Genomic DNA, 26,279 nt, shown 5'->3' with positions numbered 1-26,279 from the left:
AAACTTGGAAAGATGTGGTTTGGGCCAGGCAGGATCACATGGTGTTTTGGGGCATATCAAGACAAAGGGGCATTGTGAGATAAGGCGTCTTTGACACTTTCCCCAATTTCCCAGGGGACTGATGCATGATGATGAAAATCAAAGATATTCACGTGACTGATATCTATGAGTGTGTGAATTTTGGTGCGGCCTAATTGAATTCAAGGGGACAGTTGAGCCTTGGAAGTGGTATGTTGTCTCCAAAGTTCAACATACATTTTGAGATGTCCTCTCATAAACATTAGATGCATCTGATTTCTTCTGACACCCTGTAACCCCATTTACTGTTGAGTCGTCACTCACTCGGCCACCGATATGGCTCTAGACCTTCAGTCTCGTTTTCATGTGGTTCTGCTCAAGGGGATGAATCCCTGATTCTGTTTTTTTTTTTACTATTATTTTAACCTTCAGAAAGAAAAAACTCCATTAATAGGTAATTCATTTCAATCAGTGTAATTTTTGTGTGTTTATCTTGGTTTGTAAAAAGTCGTATTCTCCCACAGACGATGTTTTGAAGAGTGTGAAGGCGCTGGCGACAGCACCGTTGTTACATGTTGATGAGGAAGATGAACAGAGACCGGCTCTTTTTCGGAGGGGCTGTTGACTAAGTACTGTCAAAAGGGCTGCGTTGAAAAACATGTTGACTTGCCCGCCTCACCGCGAGTGTGTGGCACATCAAAGCAACACAAAAGTGAAGCTGTTGAAGTTGTCTCGCACCACGCTAACTTTCCGTCAGTAAACACACTGCGCGGAGAGGCAATCAGAGGAGGATGTCATCTAATGGGCTGACGGCAAATCAAAGGGAGCCCTGAGAGGCAACAGCAAACCTAAAACGAACTCGTTATCAGCAAAGACAATTACTGACATTAGTCAAAACACGGAGCGGAGACGATCTGAGGCCTTTGTTCTTTCATTTGGTTGTGAAGTCGACATTAACAGCTTCACTTCCCAGCGTTCATCAGTCGATGAGACGATGTGATGCAGCCGGGACTGTTTGTCCGTGGATTTTTATTATTAATCCAATATTTTACACGCTGATGTCGTAAAATTAAACAGGAGGAAAAAACAGAACCTCATCGCAGTGATCATCGAGGGGCAAAATAAAAACCATCAATATTGGACAAAAACAGAGTAAAAAATGAATGATGCAGAAAAAAACAAATACTGTTCTCCCAACATTTCCTCATTTGTTGATAATCACTCAATTCATAGAACGGGACCAGCCAAGACTCGGGGGTAGAGCAGGTTGTAAGCTCTAACCAGAAGGTCAGCGTTCAATCCCAGTCTCCCCATTCCATGCTGAAGTGTGTGACGGATGTTTGATAGAGAAAGTGCTGCACATAGATGCAGGGGGTGAATGGCAGAAATAAATGAATCATAATTGTATGTATAAACAAATACACATCATGTCAGTAGCAACATATAACACACACTGATAATAAAACATTTACATTGCAGCAGTGTAATAAAAGATACTCCCTGCACTGTATATCTAATGTAAATAGATTTTGAATTATTTACTCATATTTGCCTCTGCAGTCATATCCATCTGTACGTCGTTTTTTTTTTTAATGTTTCTTGAAAGCCGGATTTCACAAACACTTTTTGGAAGGATGGGACATGCATGGGTCAAAAAGAATCTATTACATATGTGGCACAGATCTGGACAAAGGGTTGGATCTGGGAATTTTTATGAACACCTTTTTTTTACATTTCAAGATTAGTTATTGAATTGCATTTACAGCCCTCTACCAGGGAACTAGAATGGCACTCAGGAGAATACATACCTCCAGTCCCCTCATCAAAATCACATTTCAATGTGTTAAATCCAGATTTGTTATTTTTGCATCTGCACTTACCTAAACACACTCTAAAACATCAGAACACTCAAGATGCCAGATTTGTCATCGAGATCAATCAATCAATCAAATTGTATTTGTTGAGCCCATATTTAAATATCACAATTTGTTGCATAGGGACTTACAAGGTGCGACACCCTGTGTTCTTAACCCTCAACAAGAGTATGAAAAACGACCAAAAAATCACTATTAACAGGAGGAGGGGGGACGTAGATCCATGATTTTATATATAAAATCCGCAAACATTGCTTATATATATATATATATATATATATATAAGCAATGTTTAAGAAAGAGAGAAAACAATGATTCCCTTGATCCAGATCTTTGCCATTAATTTAACTTTCTTTATTGGCCCTAATTCTTTTAAAATCATATTCAAGGTAAATTATGTGAATTCCAATGAAAACCTACATTTAATCAGTGGTTGTTGTAATTAAGAGACATTTTTGATAAAAAAATAATTTCCTAGCTTGTTAACTGTCAAATATTCATGAAAACTGAGATTTTATTTGAATATGATATGTTGAGCTTGATGATTGATGCCTTAATGATCACTTAATGCAGCTCACCAATGGTCCTGAGCCTGCAAGATCTCCATCAGGGATTAGTGTGCACCGTGTTAGCCTGCTGCCACAAGGCTAAACACAACACTACAGGTGTATTCACTCAAGAAAAGTCATTTATTAATTTCCTTCAAAAATCAACTAAATAACCGACATTCACTTTCATAGACGTAAATAAATGAGCGTGAAGTTTGAAGTGCAAGAACATTTATAATTAGGCTTGTTCAACACACATTTCAAAACACAGTTCAAAACAAGAACTGTATTTATCAGTGTCATTCATCACAAGTTTTATAACAATAAGATAAACATTAAACTGGTCACAATATATATATCTAATGTAATTGAAATACATCGGACATACAACCATACAGGCACATACATCTTTATAAATACTCATTGTTGCAAGTATTAATTCATAATATTTTTAACTTTTAGAAAAGAGGAATGTTTGGAACTATCTTTCTTTCAGTGGAAAAAATAAATAAATAAAAACACTTGTTTTTTTTAACAAAAGCATATAAAACCTGCTTCCTCAAAAAAAACGTAACATATATACTGTACATAACAATATCTCTCTATGTACAGGCTAAACATAGTAGAAAATCAAACAGCACAAACTGTACATGTTTTTAACTGTAAACACAAACACAACACCTCCATCATGTTGTAACTTCACCTGCTTTACTCTACATCATTTGTAGATTATCACCAAACCAAAAATGTTATTCTCTAGATAATTTACTTTGAAACTAAAATATTGAAATGTAGAGCATCAAGAATCACTGAACTTAAACACTTAAAACACTTACATACATTTATTGCTTCTAATTTACAGTCAGAAATATCTTTTCTCATTTACCTGTAAAATTGAATACTTAAAAAATGATTGAAAAAGTTGTGGGTGAACACAGAAACCACATGTGTTACTTTATATTTCTTGACTGACTGCAAAGCAGCAGTTAAATGTTTATACGGACTTGATCTGATTTAAATCCCAGTTTGGGAGACCTCATGCCAGCTGGCAGCACAGTGAGATGTTCATTACATGAAATAACAACGGTTCTGTTTGTACTTTGAACTGTTTTGCATACATCCCTGAACGCTCAATGAAATCTTGCTTTACTGTTTTATTATTAACAGATTTCCACGCTCAAGGTTTCATTTGAGGTCGAGCAAGTGCTCCTGGTCATTCCCAGTCATGCCATGCTGCAGAGTGACTGGTTTCGCCGTCGCCATCTGACGTTCTGGTTCATCCAGATTCATTGTTTCGTCTTTGAGGAAAAGACACCTGCAGGAGGTGAAAAACCAAGACATTTGAAAATCCATTTTTGTACACAAGTCGTTTGATTTCTGGACTTTGCGATAAACTCACTGCTGGACACGTAGAGAGATGTTTTGGTGATTGTGGCTGCTGCTCTCCTGTGTTTGACTCCTGGAGTTCCTGCTCACACTTTCCTTTGTGAATCCTGGCAGTGATGTGTCAGCCAGCGCTGTCTACAACAAATGGATACAAAAAAATCAAACTATTATCACCGATCAACCAAAAACCTTTAATCAAGAGGCTGCGCTCAAGCACCCCCGCTCACCTGTAAACTGGCAGTCAGAGCTGCACCCAAAGCAAGGTTCGAGGTCACATTCTTAATAAGTGATGGACTCCTGCAGAATAACAAAGGGTAAGTCATTTAGAAATAGGCAATGGCCATGTCTTATTTATGGAGAGCAAATCAATAACATGTATATATTCCACTGATAAAGAAAAAACACGGTAAACAGCATTAGTTTGAGGCAAGGTCAGTTATGATGGCAAATAATTCATTTGAGTGAATCATCGGGGCAAAGCCTCAAAACTGTCGTCATAGTTACCCTCATCATAATTCTTAATTTATTAAAGACAATAAATGTTCAATACAGTAGATGTATTATAGACACGGGAGCTGGAATTTGCTTTATGCTTTTTTAATGCATTTATTACCTTCTGTCAATCGATGAGCCCCAGTTTTTTTCTGTTCTGTGATATGCTCACACAGGGACTTCAAAGGATTTTCTAATTAAAATTCAAGGTCTAAGGTTTAATAAACCTTTAAGGATCTCTGCTTCATTCCCTTTTCAATAATTTGCTGTCTTCTATTTGAGATGACATCGTATTTTGCTTGCTGCCTTGGATGTTTTGTTTTCCTGTTTTTATTTGTCCTCTTAGAAGGTGCGAAATAAACAAAGTTAATATTGTTATATTCAAACTGAAATGAAACTTGATAATAAGAGGTATGGGATGAAACAGGGTGTTATCTACTCTACCCTGTGATCTTCTGGGATCTCCTCCTCTGGAATTCCACCTCATCCACCGTCCACACGGCACCTTTCACATTCTCCACCCGCACAAAGCACTTGTGCAGACTCAGGTTGTGGCGCACAGCGTTCTGATCCAGAGAAAAATCAGAGCGAAGGAGCTGTGACTGGGTACATCCTGCATAAATCAGGTGAGTTAGTTATCTGCGAGGGGGATACCTTCCAAGTGGCAGCGTTGCGTCTGAAATAAGCGAACGTCCGTGTGAACCAGTTGTAGATCTCATTGAGCGTCAGCTGCATGTCTGGTGCCTCCATAATCGCCTGTAGTAAAAACAAAATATGATCGGATCAAATCAAAGCCATGACTGTTTAAACTCTAATAAAAGGCCGAAGGGAAAATGATACACTCAAAAATATATGACAATTTTTTTTCTAGCTCCATGAACAAACTTTTTGTTAATTTTAAGATAATCTATTTAAGTATTAAAGCCACTAGCGATTTATAGAGATAGTGTTCATGATCCACTAATTTGGATATGATTTTGTATTCATTCATTCAGTCATTGTACATGTAAAAAAAAAACTGTAAGATGTTTTTAAAAAGCACAGAGCCAAAGATTACAAATTTGAAGTCTTTTTTTTTTTTTACCCATCAATACTATAAAACCATAAAGCTGAAACCAGGTGATTTTTGATGGAAAACTCACTTCGATAACATAATGTTTCTGCTTTAGACAAGTGATTCAAATGAATGAGCTCACATGGAAAACATCTGGATGCTTGAATATAAATGTGAAGAAAATCATACATATAAACGCACACACACACTTAAACACACTCACACATTTATATATATAAATATTAGAAAGAGCTCAGCTTTATTGAGTCAAAAATGGTACCTGTCTTATCAGTGTTGCGTAGGTGAACGGTGGTCTGATGTCACTGTTCTTGTAAAGCTCATACTCATTTTCTGAAAAGAGAGTAAAAAGTTATAAAGCTCAAAGTTACCATATTATTTGATACACCACATTAGTGGATATAGCATGCAGGTGTGTTGTAACCAGTGACATCTCTATGTGTGTCACAGTGATAAGTGAAGCCGATTTAATCCAATGGGGCGGGGCTTAGTGAACTGTGTCTGATTTTGTCCAATCATAACAAATCTTGGTAGATATCTTTAGGTCGAAATTGGGAATAGGTAAACCAACGCATTTTTTATCTGACCAATAGGGGTCACCAAAAATACGACATATCTGTACCTCACACATAATAGTGCAGCATGCTCTGAAGCAATTATTAACCAAAATCTGTACAAGGGGGCGTGGCCCATCCCAACTTTGCTCATAACTCAAGACTCCTTCAAACTAAATTGACAGAGCCACAAATCACGACTTGCGGTTATTATTAAAAAACCTCCTTCACAGCATTGATATAATGGGTAAAGCTCCCATATGCCCACAAAATACATTTATTATACAATTACGCTATTTGATTGGCTCAGTGCATTCACATGTGACCACAGCCTCTGTGACTGGAAAAGAGGAAATCTCATAAGGAAACCCTAAAGCACCTCGCTCCATCAGGGTCATCATCATATCAGCTCCGAACGTCACCACCTCACAATCTCAGTTGGTCGGCATTATCAATGAAATGTCATTTTGCTGATCTGCATCTTGTAATTATGAAGTTGTAATAATTTCTCAACACTACGACATTTTAGAGATGTAGCACATGACACATTTAAAATGAAGCCTCTCTCTGTGTGCATCTCTAGATTTACCCGAGGACAGCGAGTAGACCAGCGGGTGCTGACGACGTCTCATGGCCCCGGCACATCCTGTGTGAGTGGGCGTCTCCTCCTCACAGCACTGGGATGGAGAGCTGACAGGACCCAGGGACTGGAGCGGTGAGACTTGTGCCCCGTCCGACGGGCTCAGCGAGGTCAGGTCGCTGGCGACGGCACCGAGCTGAGAGCGACACATGCAGACGAGGTTAATAAGGCAGCAGGCGGAGTGACAGACAAAACAAATCAGACACAGAGAGACTTCCAGTGTAACAGAGCGATTCGATTCGCCTCCTCAGAGGTGAGTGCACTAATATCACAAGAAATTAAGCTTAATTATAGGGTGAAATTGTTTGGTGAGTGTTTTGATTAATGTGCAATATTTGCAAGATTAACAAATGATTAGCTTCTACACAGAGTATTTCCGCAGTATGAAAACACAATGGTGGCCAAGTGATGTCAACAGCTGGGCGCCAGAGGGAAAAGAAACACACAGGAAGGATTTCGTCATATGACTTTTGGTACAAAAAGAAAGGACCTTACAAAAGTAAAACTTTTTGCAGACATGCATCTGCATGAGCATCCGACTGTTAAAGACTCCCAGGTCAACTACAGGCCGGCTGCATCCTCATCCAGAGAAGATAAGTTTGCAGGCAGACACATGGTGTTTTGACTCCCCACCACATATTTACTGTTTTGCTCACAGCTCCTTATTGCCACATAAACACACACACACACACACACACACACACATTCACACACACACACACACACACACACACAGTTCACAGCTCATTTGCTCTGTTGCTGCCGTTCAAAGCTATTACCACACTCACTACCTGTGGAGCTCGTGGGTCAGCAGCCATATCAGTCATATCAGGCAACTGTTGACCGGCGGCTGCAGACAGCGACTGAGCTTCTGGAGAGGGCAGATGCAGGTGAGCCGTCATCGCCCGCAGACGCTGCTGCTCTTTGCAGAGCTGTTAGAGGAGATGGAGGGAGGGAGAGGGGGTCTGTGGATGGCGTCGCATTCAAAATCACCGAGCACAGATCTTTGAAATGGGAAGCTGTGAACCGGACACATTTTGAAAAGTACATTTTCCTGATGTGTCAAACATCAGGAGGGAGGAGGTGGAGGTGTTGGCTGAACATTACATGAATATACCGAGAGAAAGAAGGTGTTTAGGTATGCTATAAAAACAATATGCTATTAATATCAGAGGAGATACCTTTTAAATAAACACACTTCTAATCAGTGCACCCAGTTAGATTGTCATGGTGCAGGTTTACATTATTACAGGGCAGGTTTGCATGCAGCCCTAACTTTTGATGTTGGACAGATTTGACTGGACTCATGCTTCATACCTGAAGCTCCAGCTGCTGAACCACCTGCATCTGGACTCTGCACTGAGCTGTGCTCCTGTCGTCCAGAGTGTGTTCACTGCCTATGTGCCTGAAACACACACAAGAGCATCGAGGCAACGCTCCACTGAAAAATCTGCTCCATAGTTCTATAGACCAGTACAATATACAAGTCCCCAAATAGCTCTCAAAACAATGTTTAATATTTGTAACTGTTCTGTTGCTACAGCTGACTCCAACTCCCAAAGAAAAAAATACAACAATCGTTTTATCTCTTTGTTTGTGAAACACTTGTCTTATCCTTGCATTCAAGACACGGAGATAACATCAGTGTGTCTGAAACACTTTGGAATATTTTCCAGAATCCTCTTTTCTGTATGAATCAATATCCTGCTGCATGATAAATACAATTATACCCAAGCTATGATTATTTCCTATCTAGAATCATCACCTTGCGGATGTATGTTCCAGTCTACATACATTTCTTTTCCATACTCTTACGAGGTCACTGTGACCTTCACCTTTGACCGCTGAAAGTCAAAAGGTGAAGAACCTGAAGGCAGGCCTGAGATATTTATGTTCAAGAGGCCAAAACATGTTTGTGTGGCCATTGTTACCTTGACCTTTGACCCCCAAAATCAGCTCATCTGTCCAGCTAAATGTTAGTACCAAATTTGAAGAAAATCCACAAAAGCGTTCCAGAGATACCATGTTCACTTGCTGCCGCCAGAGAGGTGACTTCAAACAATTTTTTTTTTAAATATTTATGCAGAGCTACTTCATTTATGGTGAAGAAAATATTGAAATTGCAACTTGGTAACTGATCAAAACTCTGCGTAAATCCTTTTTTGTATCTTCATGGTTTGAAGGATCTTTGACACCTCTGAGAATTATGCAGTAAACAGCATTAAGTGCTGTTAACCAACCTCTAGAGATTTATACTTCAGAAAAACAGATGCTTAGTTCTGTCACTCAAATGTAATGATAATTCATAAGAGTCTCAAACCGGGGCATTCCACTGAATGAGTCATTTTCTACTGAAAATAATAAATATTGCTTTGAATCATAAACAGAGATTTGAAAATCGTCTGAAGCTGAAACACATTAGGATGAAATACCTGATGAACTGGTTCAAGTTGTCACACGCGGTCTCGCATCCGGGCCAGTTACACACACCGTGACTGTAGAGAACATGTGAGGCGGCACGATCAGCACTAGACGAGGGAGGTGAAGAAGGAAAGTATTGTCGTCATTAAAAAAAAAACACAGCAGCCAAACAACAGTAAGAGAACAAGAGCACAACAACACAGACATGAGAGTGTTTTCTTTTCCAGTCGGGTGGAGGAAAATGACAGAGAGAGGTTGGGAGGGGAGCACTGAGAAATAAATGGAAAAGTGTTTACTTTTGATTTGGGACATGTACTCATGTAAACTTTTTTTTTCTTCTCTTTCTTTGCATAACCACTTCAGGTGGTGGAACACAAAGCAAACAAGCAAAACAAAATCTATCGTCCCGAGGGGAATTAAAAGTGAAGCCTCGCTGCAAAACCCAACGCCTCCCCACCCACACCTCGACAAGAAGAAAACGTCTGCCTTGATGACAAGTGCTTGATGTTTGAAGAGAGGGAGTGTCTGTTTACAGCGGACTGGTCTCACCATTCGGTCCTGCGAGGAGAGGGAGACGGCTGGACATCGGCCTGTCTCCCCCTGACTTGTGTTGACCTGGTGTCGTTAGTGGAAGAGTCATAACTGCTCTTGATCGTGGTTTTATCTTCAGTTAATCCATTTGTCAGCTCCTTCCATATCTGCTGCAACTCTGCTGGGCTGAAACCCACTGAAACGTAGAGAAACAAACAGTATTTGTAAATCCAAAGATGTTGCTTTGTATGTTGAGCAAGTTTACTATAAATACTGTTGACACATGTCCTTTTTTTAAATCTGTCTCACATTCACACACTTCTTCTGGAGAAACTGGAAAAGCATCTCTTTCTCATGAGCCATTTTACTGTAATCCAGGAGTAATTACAACTACAATTATTTTTCTTTCTGTCTGTCTGTATGTGGAACGCATATCTCGCACATATGGCATGTGTATTCTAAATTGCTGTGTCAGGTTTGGCGCAATTTTCAGATTTTCTACGTTAAATATAAATACAAATGTAACGAACAGCCGACCAACCCTCTGCTCACATGCAATATATAATGTATACAAAACAACAGCAATTCAGTAAATCATTCAAACTTCATAATCAAATCTTCATTGCAGATAAACCAGGTAGGATTGAACACAATATTTACTTTACACCATAGAGTGTTTATAAAAAAGCTCTACAGACAACGTCCAGTAAAATGTGAAGGTATATTGTAGAATTGGTTGTCACTAATGACAAATAATAATTCTGAAGAAGACTCCAGAACCACAGAACTAACCCTAACCCTTGTAATAAATGTAAAGAGCAGTGACCTGGAGGGAGGGTAGAAGAGGACAGGACTGGTCTCTGCACCCGGAAGAGTTGCTGCTGCTGCTGCTGCTGCTGCTGCTGGAGCTGGAGGAGCTGCTGGAGCACGAGCTGCTGTGCAGGGAGCTGGAGGAGACAAACACAAAACTACTCATTTAGCAGAAAAGTGAGGTAATATCCATGTAAAACGTTGCTCTCGTGATAATTTTCTGGATTTTGAATCTGGATAAAATCAGTGACATATAAAAGTATCTGTCATAGCCTTCCTTTACTAGAATGTCACGGTGAGTTGACTTTCCTGACTTTGAAATCTCACACTCACAATCTCCTCAATAGATGACGGCTAGTGACATAGAACATTGCATTCTCAAATAAAGACCAAGCACATGAACATGTCTCTTCATTAGATATCATTAAGTACATGATTACTACCACTTTACACTTTATATTCTGGACAAAGTGTCGATGTCTGTCTATATATTCGGTCTCTATTTTATTTAAATGTATTTTTATGCTTTATATCGTCATTTTATTTTTTGTCAATAATTTATTTTGTATCTGTTTATGTCAGGCTGCCTTTCTTCTTCCATCTGTCTGGTTCTAATATGATATGATTATTTTTGCAGGCCACTGCTAAATGTTCTTCTAGATACTGTAGCAGTTTATTTAGAACCATTGAAAAGATTAAAATCTTATTGGACTTCCTCATAACGGCTCTTACCACAGGATGGATAAACATAGATAGATATATAGATGCAAATTCAGTCAAGTAAACTGAAACAAAAAAATAACAACAGATAATTATAATAACAAATATAATAGACAAATCATCACTTGCCTCCTTGACTTTCTTGCTGGGTTGCTGTTGAAGCAGCTGCAGGTGAATCTTTTGTTGTTGAGTCTTGTAAAACTCTTTCAGATGTTGCTGGAAAATGGTGAACCATTATTTCAAAGACACGTAATTCAATCTCAAACAACTTGCGATGAAATTGTTGAAATAGTAAACTTCAATATACATTTAGTTATAAATGGCCAACTGTAAAAAAAATTCTGTCCCCAGAGTCTTTCCTTATTCAAGTGTGTGGTTATGCTCTCAGATCAGACAGTGGTTAGTCTTTTTTACTTCTTCAGCACTTTGTCAAACAAAGAAAATATATTGGGTTAAATGTTTATATTCACAATGTAAGGTCTGTGGGTTATTTTACTAATATGTATTTTATTTTCAACAGTATACTCACCACTTAACATTAAATTATATAATGCTTAGTAGTTGTGTTTTGCTAGTTTGTTTTTTCCTGTCACGATATCATAATGATGAATTATGGTCAGTTGGCTAAAACATGGTTTCTCATGGGGGTTTTGTGTTTTGTGTTTGTCGGCCTCTGCAAACATAACTTACTTAGTTTCACTTAGCTGGATAGTTAGGATGAAAACTCAACAGTTAGTTAGGTTAACTTAATATTAGCTTAATATTGCACTACAATTTTTGTTGCATTCTGTTAAAGAATTTATACACTGAGTCGCTATATGGTCAGTTGGCTAGGCTAACTTTATATTGCATTGCAATTTTAATGCAATATATTTTATAACATTAAGTTCTCTAGTTACAGTATGGACAGTCATTAGTGTATATTGCATTACATTTATATTCATGTTATATTGCATTTTCCCCTTAAATTACAGTATTTTCAGTCCAATAAGTCTTTGTGTAATGTAAATAAAAACATTAATATACAAAGTCAAGTAAACCAGAGACCTGTTCATTGGAACCAAAAACACTTGTACTGGTGTAAGAATTTTATAAATACCTGTTGGAGCAGAAGAGCTTGTTGCTTGTGGTGGATCAGAGCCTGAAGCTGGTTTGGAGAGAGCAGCTGTTGAATCTGCCGAGGAGCCATCATCGCCAGGCACACCTTCAAGAGGAAGAGGAGGGATACGATGAAGCAGGAGAAACAGTCTACAGAGTGAAGTCGAGAGGACAAGTGCACCCAACAGGAGGCAGGTGTCAAGTGTTAAACAGTAATAACCGTCCAATGGGAATCTTTCCAATCCAATTACCAAACAGTGCTGTCAACCTTTTGTGAACATCCAAGTGTCGGATTGTGTCATTGACCCCAAATGAGAAGGGAGAGGGGCTGACCAGCTAATTAGCAACACAATTACATGCTTGTTGTGACTCTTAATAGAAGTGTATGGGTATTAATAAAGGCAAACACTGGCAGAATAATAACCGATCTGCACTGTTACTGATTGAGCGTCAAATAACAGAGTGATTGTCTCCGTCTCCTTCTGTAGTCAAACAGAGGCAGCGGCAATTGCCATGACTGCATTTTTAAAACAACAAAAGGTGCTTACACATTTAATATGGTGTATTACAAATTATTTAAAAAATACAACATGAATATAAATAGTATAATGAAATAGTGCTACATATTTATTTTGGGGAAAAATAGATTATTATTTCATTATGATTTTATATTTTTAATTTTTCTACAAAGAAAATTAAATTTTCTCTACGTTTGTGCAGAGGCTGTGACTTGATAATGTTCTTCATAAGTTTCAGTAAAATCTCACTTTATTTCTATTGGTATATGATCTTGCAAGTTTCCACCAGACAGATAAGACACTCCAAAAAACTATGAATCAGTATAGTTGTAGTAACAGAGTATCTGAATTTCATGATTTGTTCTTATTTAAGATTGAAACAATTATTATATTGATTAATGTGCTGATCAATAAAAAAAATGTATGCGAGTTAAACATTTCACGAAGCGCTAACAGCAAGTTATATTTTACTTTGATTATTGTGTCCTCTGCATTATGTGCCCAGCCTAAAGCAGGCTCACAAGAAGAAGAATAAAAAAGAAAGAAAAAAACAAAGTAGCAGCATCAATATAAACACTAAACAAATGAACAATCCTGGCGTTTTAGAAGCAAATGTAGCAACTTATGAGCATTTAACCTATACAACCAATCTGTCATTATCAGTGAACAAGGCTATTCATGTATTCTATAATCTTGACTCATCAAAATAACGGCGATACAGAATAGAATGTGATTCATTCTCAACCGCTTTTAATTCACTCAATCTGTTGTCCACAGGGATGTTTTTAAATAGACTAATGTTTGCTATTACACAAGATTTAGTGCCATTCGTGTGCTTGATTTGAATATATGATCGTTATTTCAGTTTTACCGCAACATCTTTGGACAATTTTTCTTCAAATTTAGCAAGTCACTTTCTTTTAATTGTGTTCAAATTGCAAGGTATATTATTTCTATACATTTATTATAATTCAGCTTCCTCAAAAAAATCTGAAAGATCTCTGGCAAATGGAGAACTGTGTGATTAAAAGGAAAACCTTCTTGTTGACCCTGTTTTCAGACACATTAAGCAAACGATTCCAAGTGTCTGAACAATCAGAATAAACTAATGTCTGACACAAAGTGGTGAAGAAATAAGATACAAATGTGCATTATTAATTCAACTATTTAAATGTACGCAAGTTCTCTTCATGTTTAAGGAACAGGAAATCAGTTTCCCCAAACTTAATATAACCAAAATCTCAATAAACTTCCTCTCTATGAAAAAACAATACACGTAGCTAATTATCATAGAACTGGTTGCACCAGTCAACAAACCTGGTGTTTTGACCAGAAGACAGCCACATGTATGACAGCGTGCACGGTAGGGTAACTGAGCCCAACAGCTTATTTAAAGATGCTGCCTTAGACTCGAGAAACGGTGATGGACAGTCTTATAATTTAATAAATGATAGCAAATTGAATTACTAACTAATATATCTGAAAAATAACAGCAGCTGCAGGTCTAGTCTTTTACTTTCTGTGCCTCTCCTGGATTTTCTTTTAAGCAACGTTTTAAATAAGGCACTGACACCATTTGAGTGAGTGGCATGCTACACAAAAGATTACACATTGAGGCCCTGCTGTTTTATGAGAGACGCCCGCTCTTCACTGTCAATACTCTTCAACTGTAACATTTTAGAGTTTAACATTTAAAAGCGTTCATATCACCAGTCATTATTATGCTTTGAAGACTGGAGTCACGACAGACAACATTGTCAACAGTGGTGATCATTGAGATGAAACCATTGATTATGCCGGGAGCAATGTTTTTATAACATTGTTCAAATATTTTAAGGTGTTTGAAGTTTAAGGCCTTTACAAGTCCTGATCACAGTGAATTAAGAGAACAGGATGAGACTGTCGGGATGAGGAGCCGTCTGAAGGAGACGGAGACGACCACACACTCATTACCTTGTTGTTTCACTGATCCCTGAGATTAAGATTCCCGGGGATGGAATCGCAACAGACAACCATAAAATGATCTTGGGCCATGCTCATTTCACTTTTCACTTTCACTTGCATCTGCTTGGCTGAGGTCTGTGGACAATTACTCCTCCTCGGCTCTGACATGCAAACTAATAATTAAGTACAAACAGAGGTTTCTGCATGTCAGCTCCCAGCTCGGATCAGATCTCAAATAAATCCCCTGCCACTGTCCACAGAACTGCAGGCTTGTGTTGGCTGTCCTGTCAGAGGATGTCCAATGTGGAGCTGACTGGCTGTACTTCTCCTGACATCTGTTTGCCTATTTCCCGCTTATGAAGAGGAGGAAGGAAGAAGAGGAGGAGGATGAAAGTACCTGTTTATGGTGGAGACTATGCCAGTTTTCACCACTCACTCCACGGCAGGAGTCCCCATTAGCAACCCTCTCTGCCGCACTGTTGTCTGTGTGACTGAGCAGGCTGCTGGCGGCTGGAGTTTGACGGGCTGCCTTGGGACTGAGAGGAGACTCAGGCATCCCAGCTCAGGTCCTGAAAGAAAATATTCAACAACAAATAAACCAAAAATACACTGAAAATACACTTCAGCATAGCTGCTACATCACACCTTCATTTGGCTTTGCACTAGACACAAGGCGTACTAGAAAGAAAGAATATTTGCACAATTGAAACAAACAATGCAAGGTTTGAAATCTAATGAAATGCTGTAGATACAGTTTAAAGAACCACACATACAGGCATACAAAAACAACCTCTCACAATAACAATCACTGGGAACAAACAGGAGTTTTACTTCAAGTATTACAAGACGATAAGACACTGTCATCACATGTCCACAGCAGAGAGCTCTGTAATGCCTTTAAATCTCCCAGAATAACATTATAAGCATACGTACCATTTAGCTGAAGACAGAGCAGCCGGGCAGAGTTGGTGTCTCCCACTCATACGGTTTGGAGTGAGGATGGGTGAGAAAGTGCTCCAGCTGTGTGTCTACCTGAGAGGGAGGAGCCACAGCTTCAGTCACTAAAGAAGACAGACAGGGGAAAAGAAGTAAATCACTGGGTTGTGAAAAAAAGATGAAAAACAGCCTGAGCTGCAGATTTTTTTATTTATTTCAGGGCTTGAAACAGTTTTAAATTAAGAGAGCATACCCGGTGAGTAGTGGATATTTTCTACATTCAAGCTTTCCTAGAAATCCATACAAATGAATACACAGCACATCTAAAGTGCAACAATGCAAAGATTATTTATATTGTGGCATGAAAACATGATCCTGTGATTTTCAGTTACCCATTTGGCAGTGAGAAAGCATTAATTTCCTTTGTTGATATTCATAGACGTATGCAATCAGGTAACAAAAAAAAAAAAAATGACACAAATATCCTCAATGTGAGCATCGTTTATTGTCTTTATAGGTGAAAACAAAGGGCCCTTTGAGAAAAGACAAGTATAGTTGTCTGGGACTTTATTTAGACATAATAAATTTAAACAACAAAAAGAGCTCTGTGGCTTCAACTGTCAAACTGTTATCAAAGAGCTATTTACAGTAGGGTAGTGCACTTTTACTTGAATAGAGCATTAGTGCGTCTACGACAAACAAATAAAAGTGTGTTGTTTCAAACTGCTGATAAACACCTGGAGTGCAGAAGTTCAACACAGACACCCGAACTGACTCTGATGTGATAAAGCTTTACACAGGACGTTTCTGCTCAGTCACATTTTCATGTTTTTCATTCTCTTCTATGTAGTATTTTGTATTGGGGTGGCTGTGGCTCACGAGGTAGAGCGGGCCGTCCACTAATCAGATGTTCTGCAGTGCAGTTTGATCCCAGTCTCCCCCATTCTGCATATCGAAGTGTCCATGGGCCCAAATGGCCCCTGAGTGCAAGTGTGAAGTGTGATAGAGAAAGTGCTGCATATACATGTATGAATTGTGTGTGCATGGGTGAATGTCAAAAACTGGTCTGTAAAAAGCTCCATGAATACAGACCATGTATTTTTGCTCTTCCTTTATGCAAACCTAAAGCTGTTTTTCTTTCAATGTCAGCTCTTTATTGTGGAACATGTTTTACAGACTGCAGGTGCAGCAGAGGCCAGGCTGTTCTAACATCAAGACTCATTCTCCTCTGGTGAGATGAGAGGGATTTCAAGAAGCCCTGAATACATTATTTTCATTTCGAGTGCTTTTATATTTCAACGTTTATTTCTTGTCATAGTGCAACAAACAAACAACATAAATAAACAGAGTAATATCTTTGACTACCACATGTCAAAGATTAAACTATTTTTATATGTATGTATTTATGTAAGAGGCAGTTGAGCATTGAGGCCAAAATGTTTTTTTTTCTCTCATACAAAACATGTAGGGCAGATATAAGAGCAATTAGTGATTGAAATGTAGATACTGTTACCAAGGTAACTTTCTGCCACCTACTGGATCAGTATTTACCTGTCCTGAAGCTTTTATGGAAGAAAAAAGGAGCACACGTGTGTTCAGTGTATTCAGACACAGGAAAAAAACATTCCTGAGCAATTCCAGGGGTGAAATTAAAAGTTCACTCTGTAAGGCCAAGGTTTTTTTTAACTCTTTAGGGATTGGGTTTACACACCAGCAGCCAGGAGTCCTGGGGGGTTGTGCTGCTGGTGTCGTGATGTCATGTTATTAGTGTCCATACGGTGCAGTGTGGTTGACATGAAAACAGCACTGTGTCATCCAGCTGGGGGGTTGTACCCAGGCCACATGAACACTCCAGGGCAGACAGCTTGGGTGAGTCCAGTCCTAATATACTGATACCTCCATGGGAACAGTGGCTTCAGGAAACACTGCTGGAAGTCTCTCAGTTTAGCTAGGTGGATGCCCCAGTGATGGCCCTCGGCCGTAGAGGCTCACCTTCAAAGGAACCGCTCCACCATTGCTTTGTAGATGGACTCCAGGTTGAGTTTCTGGGAGGGGGAGGAGAGGATGACGGCTGTGCATTCCTAAGAGAGGGAGTGTCTGAGGAGCTCATCGGGGTCTCTGGAGGATGAACTGGTTCTGTGAGGATATTCCCATAGGTGCTGACAGCCTACAGCATTGCTCTCCTGTTATTTTTTCAACAAACAAAGTGTAAGATAGATGTTGTCTTCTTCTTCCTATCCCTGTTTTTATTGTACAATTTTTACTAATTTAAGTACCCTGCCTGTATCCGATCCCACATCCTCTGACAGCTTGGTTCTTTCCTGTTGGACATAACACTGGACGTCTCCTGTCTTCTATGTAAGATAAAAAATGCCTTTATACTGTTCATATCTTAGGGTGAAGTTCACCTTTCTTCAGTTCAGACAAATGACTGTTACTCACTATTAAAATGTGCATTCTTTTTGCTCAATAAGATTATGGTTTATCCATTTTGTCGCTCTGATAGACACAGGGTGTAACACAGATGCATTTCATTACAGTAAACTGTGTAATTCTAATATCCGCAGTTTGATCTTGAGGGAAAGTGGTTTCTCACCATGTCAGACTCAGAGAGTGATTTATTGGTCAGAGGTGAATATTTTGGAGACCTAAAGAATATGTAAAGGCCATTTGGTCCGTTTTAGACCTCACGTGACCCATTGCTGGGCAGACGCAACAATCAGAAATAGCCGTCAAGGTAAAAGTCATGGTTGTAGTGCAAATACCATCCTCAGAGAGCAATTAGAGCAGTTGAGACAAAAAAGGTGAAGGTTTTGACAGAGTTTTGCAAAAAGAAAATGAGATAATCACTGATCTATATTGAAGTTAATATCACATAAACACTTTGTCTCAAAGAGGAGGATATTTTCTCATCCTGAGCTTAGATTGCTAAACATAGTTTAAGTCCCTTCTGGCCTATTTATAGTGTTGGCCCTTGCAACAATGTCATCTGTAACTCGACTCCATCTGTTAAGTCAGAGCATGTTGAATGTCAGTTGCCAGGAGCAGAAGCACTGCAAGTCATTTCCTGCTGCCTCGCTCACGGAGAGCCCCATGGAGTTTGTAGGACAGACGAGACTTTCCGGGACCTGTAACCTCCTAGGAGTGCCAGGCCCCAGCTCCCTGGACGAAGACAGTGATGAGGGTGAAGTGGTTCTCGGCATTAGGCCCAAATCCTCTCCCCTCCCGCGGAGAAGGGGCTCTTCCACTGATGAGGACTGGGAGCCCGAGCCGCCCCTCAGCGGCTCCAGGAGAGTGTCCTTTGCAGACGCCAAGGGCCTCCGTTTGGTGCAAGTGAAGGAGTTTGACACATGGGATGTGCCCAAGCTGCCAGGGTACGGCTGCCCTGAGGGTGAGGGAACTGAGGCAGAGGAGTACTTCCTGTCTCCTCACACGTTCTCCTTTCCGTTGTCCACTGAGGAGCTGTTCGCCAAAGTGCAGGACCAGAGGTTGGAGCTGGAGACAATCGAGTTACTTCATAATAAGACGACAATACTGAAAGGCGTGATCCGTGTTCTCAACATCTCCTTCAGTAAGACAGTTTATGTCCGAACCACGTTGGACGCCTGGTCCAGCTACTTTGACCTACTGGCAGAGTTCACCCCCGGTTCCAATGACAGTCTGATGGATTGCTTCTCATTCAAGCTCACCTTGGTGCCCCCGTTCGGGGAGCAGGGAGCCAGAGTGGAGTTTTGTCTGCGGTACGAGACTCCTGTGGGGACGTTCTGGGCCAACAACAACAACCGGAATTATGTGCTGTTCTGTCACCAGAAGGTTAAAGACAAAACACAGACGGACAATGTGAACAAGAAAAGCTGCCTTAAGACTGTCAGGTGAAGAGCTGGGTGATTTTAAAATGTCAAAACTATTATATGGTATAAAGTATATAACATTTAATCTAATTATAAGAATCATGGACGGAAAAATAGCCTGTCCTATTTCTGCCATTCAATTTCAAGAATATGTGTAACGTCTACATTTGCTTAAAGTTTGAAGCAAATTATTTGAGCATATTGTTCAGAAAGCTCCTCTGTGAGACACACAATTTTATTTTATTAATTCACAGTCAGAACTTCTTTGCGGAAAACATCTCAACCATGGATGCTTCACCTGAGGACAATACTTCAGCTATTCCAGGTGAATATTTACGTAGCTGATTGTGACCTTAAGAAAACCTTTGTCAATTTTGAAGAAAGACAAAAACAATGTGCAATATTGCTTTTTTCCAGTTGTGTCAAAATATGCAGTGGAAGCGACTACGATGAAAGCCAAACAAATCTCTGATGGTCAAGATGGACACATAACAAAGGTGAGTAAAACATTTGTGTTTTGCATTTCTTTTTTTCATTATTACTTGATACAAGACATAAAACCCTTGGTTTTCATGGATTTGCTTTGAGACTATTTAGTTGCCAAATGCAATTGAATAAACAAGATTATAAATTTCTGTTTGCAACAAAATTATATTTGCAGGTTTGTTACACTAGTATCTATGAAGGGGGACTTTAAGACACCATGGTGTTTGTGAGGTACAGGAGAATGTTAAAGAGAAGCTCCACCCTATCTTACTCTGCACCAACACGACAAGAAGTTCACGCTGGTTGCAGTTCCCCTGTGTGTCATATTTTACATGCACGCTATTTTCTATTCACTCTAGATAAAAAGGTAGGCTACAGTACTTAACTTAACATTCCTGTGTGACCTACAACATTAAATCCCCACTCCCTTTTATTAAAACAGCATGGCCGAAATGAATCTTCTCTTGTTGTTGATGGACAGACGGAGAACAGACGAATCAGCAGCCGAAGAAGTGGCAAGAAGGCCGCGAGGATCGCTCGGGCGCGTGACCACTTTGCTCAAAGAGGGAAAGGAGGGAGCGACACTGAAAGGGACGAAACCCCGCCAGAAGCAAAACAGGCAGCACGTGAAGAAAAGCTGGTGGAAAAGCCTTCAGATGTGCCGTCACTGTCCGAGGGAGGCAACGGATCAGAACTTTCTCAGGTGGTTTCAGAGGCCCTGGACACACGCAGCAAATCCCTTACTGATGTTCTACATGATACGACGCTGGCGAATGACAGCACATCTAACAGCGAGCCAGAGAAATCTGAGAGCAAACATTTGACTGACTCTGCAACATTAACAGGTGGTGGGAGTGCCACGGATACGTCAGATGAACCATTGCATTCACAGGATGAGTCTGCTCCTGCAAAGTCAATCTGCAGAGCTGAGGGTGAAACTCAGGAGCAGCACACAGGCTATGAAACCACTAACAACTCTGCGGTCGACAGTGTAACTTCAGTAGAGACCAGCGAAGGCCTTGTTGGCCAAAACACCAGCTTCACGTTTGGAACTGTGGTGGCTCCACTGTATCAGCACATGTTTTACAGAGTGGGATGTGAGAGTGAATACTTAGGTGAGCGGGGGAATCCTATTCAAGCTACACTGAGTTTTGGAGAATCAACTCATAGTAATCCTCACTCTGAAGGGAAAGAGAGCTGCTGCACTCTTCTATCAGATCTTAGAAACAACACCGACACATTTCAGGGAAATGTGATTAACACTCAGGAATCAAACCAAGAGAACTTAGATGCCACTTCAAATAATCCTCCCAACGAGGAAGAGCAGATGCATTTGTATGAGACAGCAGGTGACATTCAGGACAGTGTAGAAACTCTACAGAATCAAAGTGAGGTCTTACATTTAAACCAGGTGTGCCCAAATATATCTAATGTTCCTAAAACTCTGTCTGGAGCAGAAGTAAACATTTTACATACAGACTTGTTAAGTACACAAGTACCCACTGAGAGTTTCCATCGGCAGGGAGAGGCACAGGAAGACAGTCTGTCATGTGACTTTCAAAACCAAAGAGCTAAAGCAGCAGCACTACAGGCTCAGCCTCCAGAGAATACAAGTTCACAAACTATATTTAATAGAGATACAAATGAAGTGGAAGACGTCACTGCCAGTGTAGAAAATTTGCTTCTGCGACTTCAGCCCGATGGTGATGAGACATTCCAACAAACCAGCAAGGGTGGAGAAAATGAAAAAGATTGTAAACACAAACCAGTATCAACAACCAACGCATCTGCAGAGCTGGAGAACCTTGGAGAACCTGATGAAGGTTTGACTCCAAACACAATCCATCATTCAGCTGCAAGAGAAACTGAGAATATCTACATGTCCAATGGTGAAGATGCTGAGGGAAATTATTCCTCAACATCCAGGAGCTCTCAGGAAACCGAGACAGAGATTCAGACAAAAACTAGAAATGGGAACGAACAAAACAAGTTGACTAATAATCAGATTGAGGATGAAAAAGAACATTCAGGTGAAACTGAGGTCAACGACGAGGAAGATGAGTCAATGACACAAGCAAGTGACAATCACACATGTGGCAATGATACATTTATGGAGTCGAAAGAGGAAAAATTGTTCAAAGATGAACCAATGTCAGCAGCCTTACTACGGGAGGATTTAGCAGACACTACTGAAGAGAATAACTGGGAAATGATGGTTGAAGAGGATGAGAAGATCATTTTAGCAGATCAGGAGGAAAACAAGGCAACATGTTTAAAAGCAGACACTGAGACAGAGCAAACAGGACGCTCAGAGGACACAGGGATAGAGACAGAATTAGAAGACACAAATTCAGCAGAGAGGGAAAAAGACCTGTCCGAGGAGCTCAGAGGTAACCCAGGGGAGAACGGGACTGAGGCTGAAGACGCCGAGGGGCTGGAGGACAAGGAGAACGATGGAGAGGAAATATGGAAGGTGGGAGAATTAGAAAATGTTCAATCCAAAAATACAGAAAAGAAAGAAGCTGAGGAGGAACACAGAGATGGGGATATTGAAATGGAGAAGGGAGAGGAACAAGAGGAGACAGAGTTAGACAAAGAACAACACTTTGCAGAGATGCAAGAGGTCAGTATCGGAAGGATCGATGTCCGAGAAGTGGAGGAGATAGAAGGGGAGGAAGAAATGCAAACAGATTTGAACAATGGATATGATAATGGGGTGGTGTGGGACGATCAAGTAAAGCCAAGGGAGGAAAACGCAGAGGAGGAGATTCCAAATTATGAGGGGGAGATTGCATTGGATGGAGCAAGAGACTCAGAGGTTGTAGATCTAGACTCAGGGAGCATGACAGCAGAGGACGGAGAAGATGAAGTGTCGTGTTGTGAAGAGATGTCAGACGTCCAACAAATTAAGGAGGAGGGTTTATCTGCTCAGATGAACCATGTGCAGGCCTGTAACAAAGACAGGGAGGAGGGAAGTGCACACTTTCCAGCTGAAATGTATTTTTACAAAGATGAGGATTTTCAAGGCGCAGAGAATGACCCAAATAACCGATCAGAAGCTGAGTGTTTGACCTTGGCCATGGAGGGAGACTCGTGCATTTTAGCAGATGAGCCCGGAAGTGACCAAACAGGCCAAGACAGCGCAGAGTCTGACTCAGACGACGAGGTGGAGTTGTACATGCACTGTCTCAGGGCTGTTCACACTGGGGCTCAGGCCAACAAAGACAAAAACAAAGACACGGGTTTCACTATGGGTAAAAGGCCGTCTGTAAACAGGGGCAAACTGCTTTCCACGCCCATGCCCTCCATCACTGAGTCTCTGGATGAAGAACCACACCTCAGCTGCCATCAGGACATCCACAAAGACACGGATGCAGCAGATGTCCAACCTGCAGCCGCAGCTTCGTCACTGCTGGGTGGACAGGACACAGTGAATAGAAACGTTTCCTGTTGGAAAGAGGCTTTTTCCTGCCGCAACCTGTCAAGGACTTTGCTATGCATCACATTGTTGGTGTTATTTTTTGTCGTGGCTTACCATTATGACTTTCTCGCTTGCTTTGGCCTCTACTTGATATCAGTGGTTTGGCTCTGCTTTCAAGGAGAGAGACAACCAGCGAAGAATAACAAGAGAATAGGTTGAAATAAATCGTCCACCAATCATCCATCCATTGTCTATGCCGCTAATCCCAGCTGACATTGGACAAGAGGCACGTCACACCCTGGACAGGTCACCAGCGTATCACAGGGACGAACCATTCACTCTCACCTACACATCAGTTTAGAAACTCCAATTTAACTGCACGTGTTTGGACTGTGAGAGGAAACCTGAGTACCTGGAGAGAACCCCCCCTCCCACACACACACACACACATGGGGAGAACATGCAAAGTCCAAACAGGAAATCTCCAACTGAACCAGGATTCGAATTGGCAACCTTCTTGCTGTGAGGTGACACCCAGATATACAAATACAATTCTCTTTCATATGGGATAATGGACTCCTTTTGTTCTGCACACCATCATGCCACTCTATAGCTGTGTCTCCATTCAGGGGCCACGTCCTTCGTAGGCTGCGTTTGAAGACAAGGCTGTCTCCTCCAAATGTGGCTGACAAATGCGTCCTTCCATCCCTGAGAAACCATTCTTCCCAGCCCAACCAATCCCAGAATTCATTGCACTTCCAAAGCAACAATTTGACAACAGTGACAAATAATGGGCATTGATTTAAAGAATTTATCAGGGTAAATGTTGTGTAGTCCTTTTGGAAAGATGTTGACTCTCTGTTGTCAAGAGTATGAACCAATTTTCTTCACGCTTTTACTGTACATTAAAGTTAGTGATGACTCAGCCAACAGGAAGCGGACCAGTGCTCACAGACCACTTCTGCAGAATGTTACTGAAGTGAAACCCATCCGTTTGCTGTGTATGTGAACGCTACCCTATAATACCCTAATATTTGTTTTAGTAACACATAGTTTTCATAAGTCTATAATGAATAAAATGAACTATAGAAAAACTATTTCAGGTGTCAGTGACTTTTAATTATTGTTGGTGGTCACAGCTTGTATAATAGACTAATGACAGCAGCCACCTGACAGTGAATAAAACAGGAACTGATCTAATTCAAATCAATGCAGTTTATTCTATATTTGTATTACTTGCCATTTATTTGCTTACAATTAAAAAGCAGGATTTGTAGACTTGGGATATATTTCTCTGAAGGTGGAAGGTTAGTATAGATTATCCAACAAAAATAAAACCTGAATGAGTGCGTTATAACAGAGTTCAGTGGTAATACTCCGAACTCTTACTCTAAAATCAGTTGTCACTACCTATCACTTCTAAAATATGTTTGAAATCAAGCTGAAAAACACAAAGATTAATCTACATTTTTAAACCATTTTGGTGCCGTGGGGTTTTCAAGCTGCAGATTGAAAGTTGTTATTTAGGCATTGAAATAAAAGCTCCAGGGACATAGTAGGGAACAATTTTTTTTTAAATTATTCCCCATCTTGTTCCATCTTTTCTTATCTTTCTCTGGGGAAGAATGTCAGGGTGAAGTTGTTCCAAGTTGAGGATAAGCCCTGAGCCAAGTTCGTGCACATTTTTGACATGTCTGTCTGTAAAGTGTTAATCCTCAACTTTAAATCTAGCAAAGGAGAGTTCACCTCTGACGGCTTCAAATGCCTGTTGTTCAGAGTACACCGGTTGGTAAATATTTTATCTCAGAATAAACCAGTAGAGTCAAATAAAGTGACTTGTAGTTGAAGCACGTAGTCCCTGCTCCTTGTTTGAACCCTGGACACAGCTGCAGTCATGTACTCGCCTGGGGATACCAGGGCAACCCGCCTTGAGGATTACCTCTCGCTTTTGCCAGGAAAACATATTTTAGTCCCCCCAAAGAAACACACTAACACATCTGACACGAATTTATTCAAAAGGAACTATACATGTTTATACCTTCATTATTGTTTCCCATTCCAAATGAGGCTATGGAAATACACTTTTTTCGATATCTGTGACTTGAGTCCTATGATTCAACCCAGGTTGCTGTTTCTGAAACAAACTTATACTGTCAGTCTGGTTGGACTGGGTTCATTTTTACCCTGTGCAAAGATTTAGCTGCTAGCAGGATATTGTTTTTACCTCTGTGTGTGTGTGTGTGTGTGTGTGTGCATGTATGCATGTGTGTTTGTTTGTGTGTGTGTGTTGGTGTATGCATGTATGCTTGTATGTGTGTGTGTGTGTGTGTGTGTATGTGTGTGTGTTTGTGTGTGTGTGTGTGTGGTGTCCGTCAACTTGGATTGCTCCATCCCCCTGCAACCTTCAAAGGGTAAATGGTGTAGAGAATGGATGGATGGATCGTCGCATTGATGGATGAATGGATGGATTATTGAAATATTTAAAAAACATTGCAGGATACAGAATATACAGAATGTGAATTACTTATCTCATGCTTTTCATTAAACATTATACAACCCTGTTATTTGATGAGAAATGTTTTTTACATTGCAGTTATCAGTTGTTGTTTTTTTTCTTTGCACATGAGCTTATCTGGCCACGTATCATTAGAGCATGTTGTCTGAACCCAACACTAATCAGATTACATATACAGCCAACTGTCTGTAAGAGCTCTTTTTATGCTCGAGTGCAGTGATAAATCAAATGTACTGTGACTATATAGAACAACGTTTACACTCAGACAGTATTATAGTGCCACCATCAACATTTTGAGCATAGGAGACTATATCATGTCTATTAAATCCAATATTCACACTAAAATACACGATTTATGTACTGAACCACACTGTAAACAGATACATTATAATTAATACAGTTAAAACATACAAGCTACAATGTCAACCAATGACATGTATTATA

The 26,279-nt window shown here is 40.2% G+C and overlaps 2 protein-coding genes across 2 annotated transcripts; one reads left to right on the top strand and one right to left on the bottom strand.

Annotated features, from left to right (window-relative positions):
- Window positions 1-3,625: 3,625 nt before the first annotated feature.
- LOC128444780 (forkhead box protein P2) lies at window positions 3,626-15,182 on the bottom strand. The gene is made up of 14 exons (XM_053427436.1): window positions 15,024-15,182; window positions 12,166-12,270; window positions 11,192-11,282; window positions 9,555-9,732; window positions 9,017-9,112; window positions 7,902-7,989; window positions 7,376-7,516; window positions 6,534-6,720; window positions 5,653-5,723; window positions 4,973-5,074; window positions 4,763-4,884; window positions 4,054-4,123; window positions 3,840-3,961; window positions 3,626-3,755 (listed from the first exon to the last, which is right to left on the bottom strand). The coding sequence occupies exons 1-14, from the start codon at window positions 15,180-15,182 to the stop codon at window positions 3,626-3,628; spliced, it is 1,662 nt and encodes a 553-aa protein (XP_053283411.1).
- A 4,493-nt stretch (window positions 15,183-19,675) lies between these two features.
- ppp1r3ab (protein phosphatase 1, regulatory subunit 3Ab) lies at window positions 19,676-24,314 on the top strand. Its single transcript, XM_053427222.1, has 3 exons — window positions 19,676-19,738; window positions 19,831-19,910; window positions 20,381-24,314. Exons 1-3 carry the CDS (start codon window positions 19,699-19,701, stop codon window positions 23,537-23,539), a joined length of 3,279 nt encoding a protein of 1,092 aa, XP_053283197.1. The 5' UTR covers window positions 19,676-19,698; the 3' UTR covers window positions 23,540-24,314.
- Window positions 24,315-26,279: the final 1,965 nt, after the last annotated feature.

This window comes from Pleuronectes platessa, chromosome 7 (genome assembly GCF_947347685.1).
Source record: "Pleuronectes platessa chromosome 7, fPlePla1.1, whole genome shotgun sequence".
Taxonomy (NCBI): domain Eukaryota; kingdom Metazoa; phylum Chordata; class Actinopteri; order Pleuronectiformes; family Pleuronectidae; genus Pleuronectes; species Pleuronectes platessa.
The sequence above is the reverse complement of the archived record's forward strand: the minus strand, read 5'-3'. Positions and strand labels throughout refer to the sequence as shown.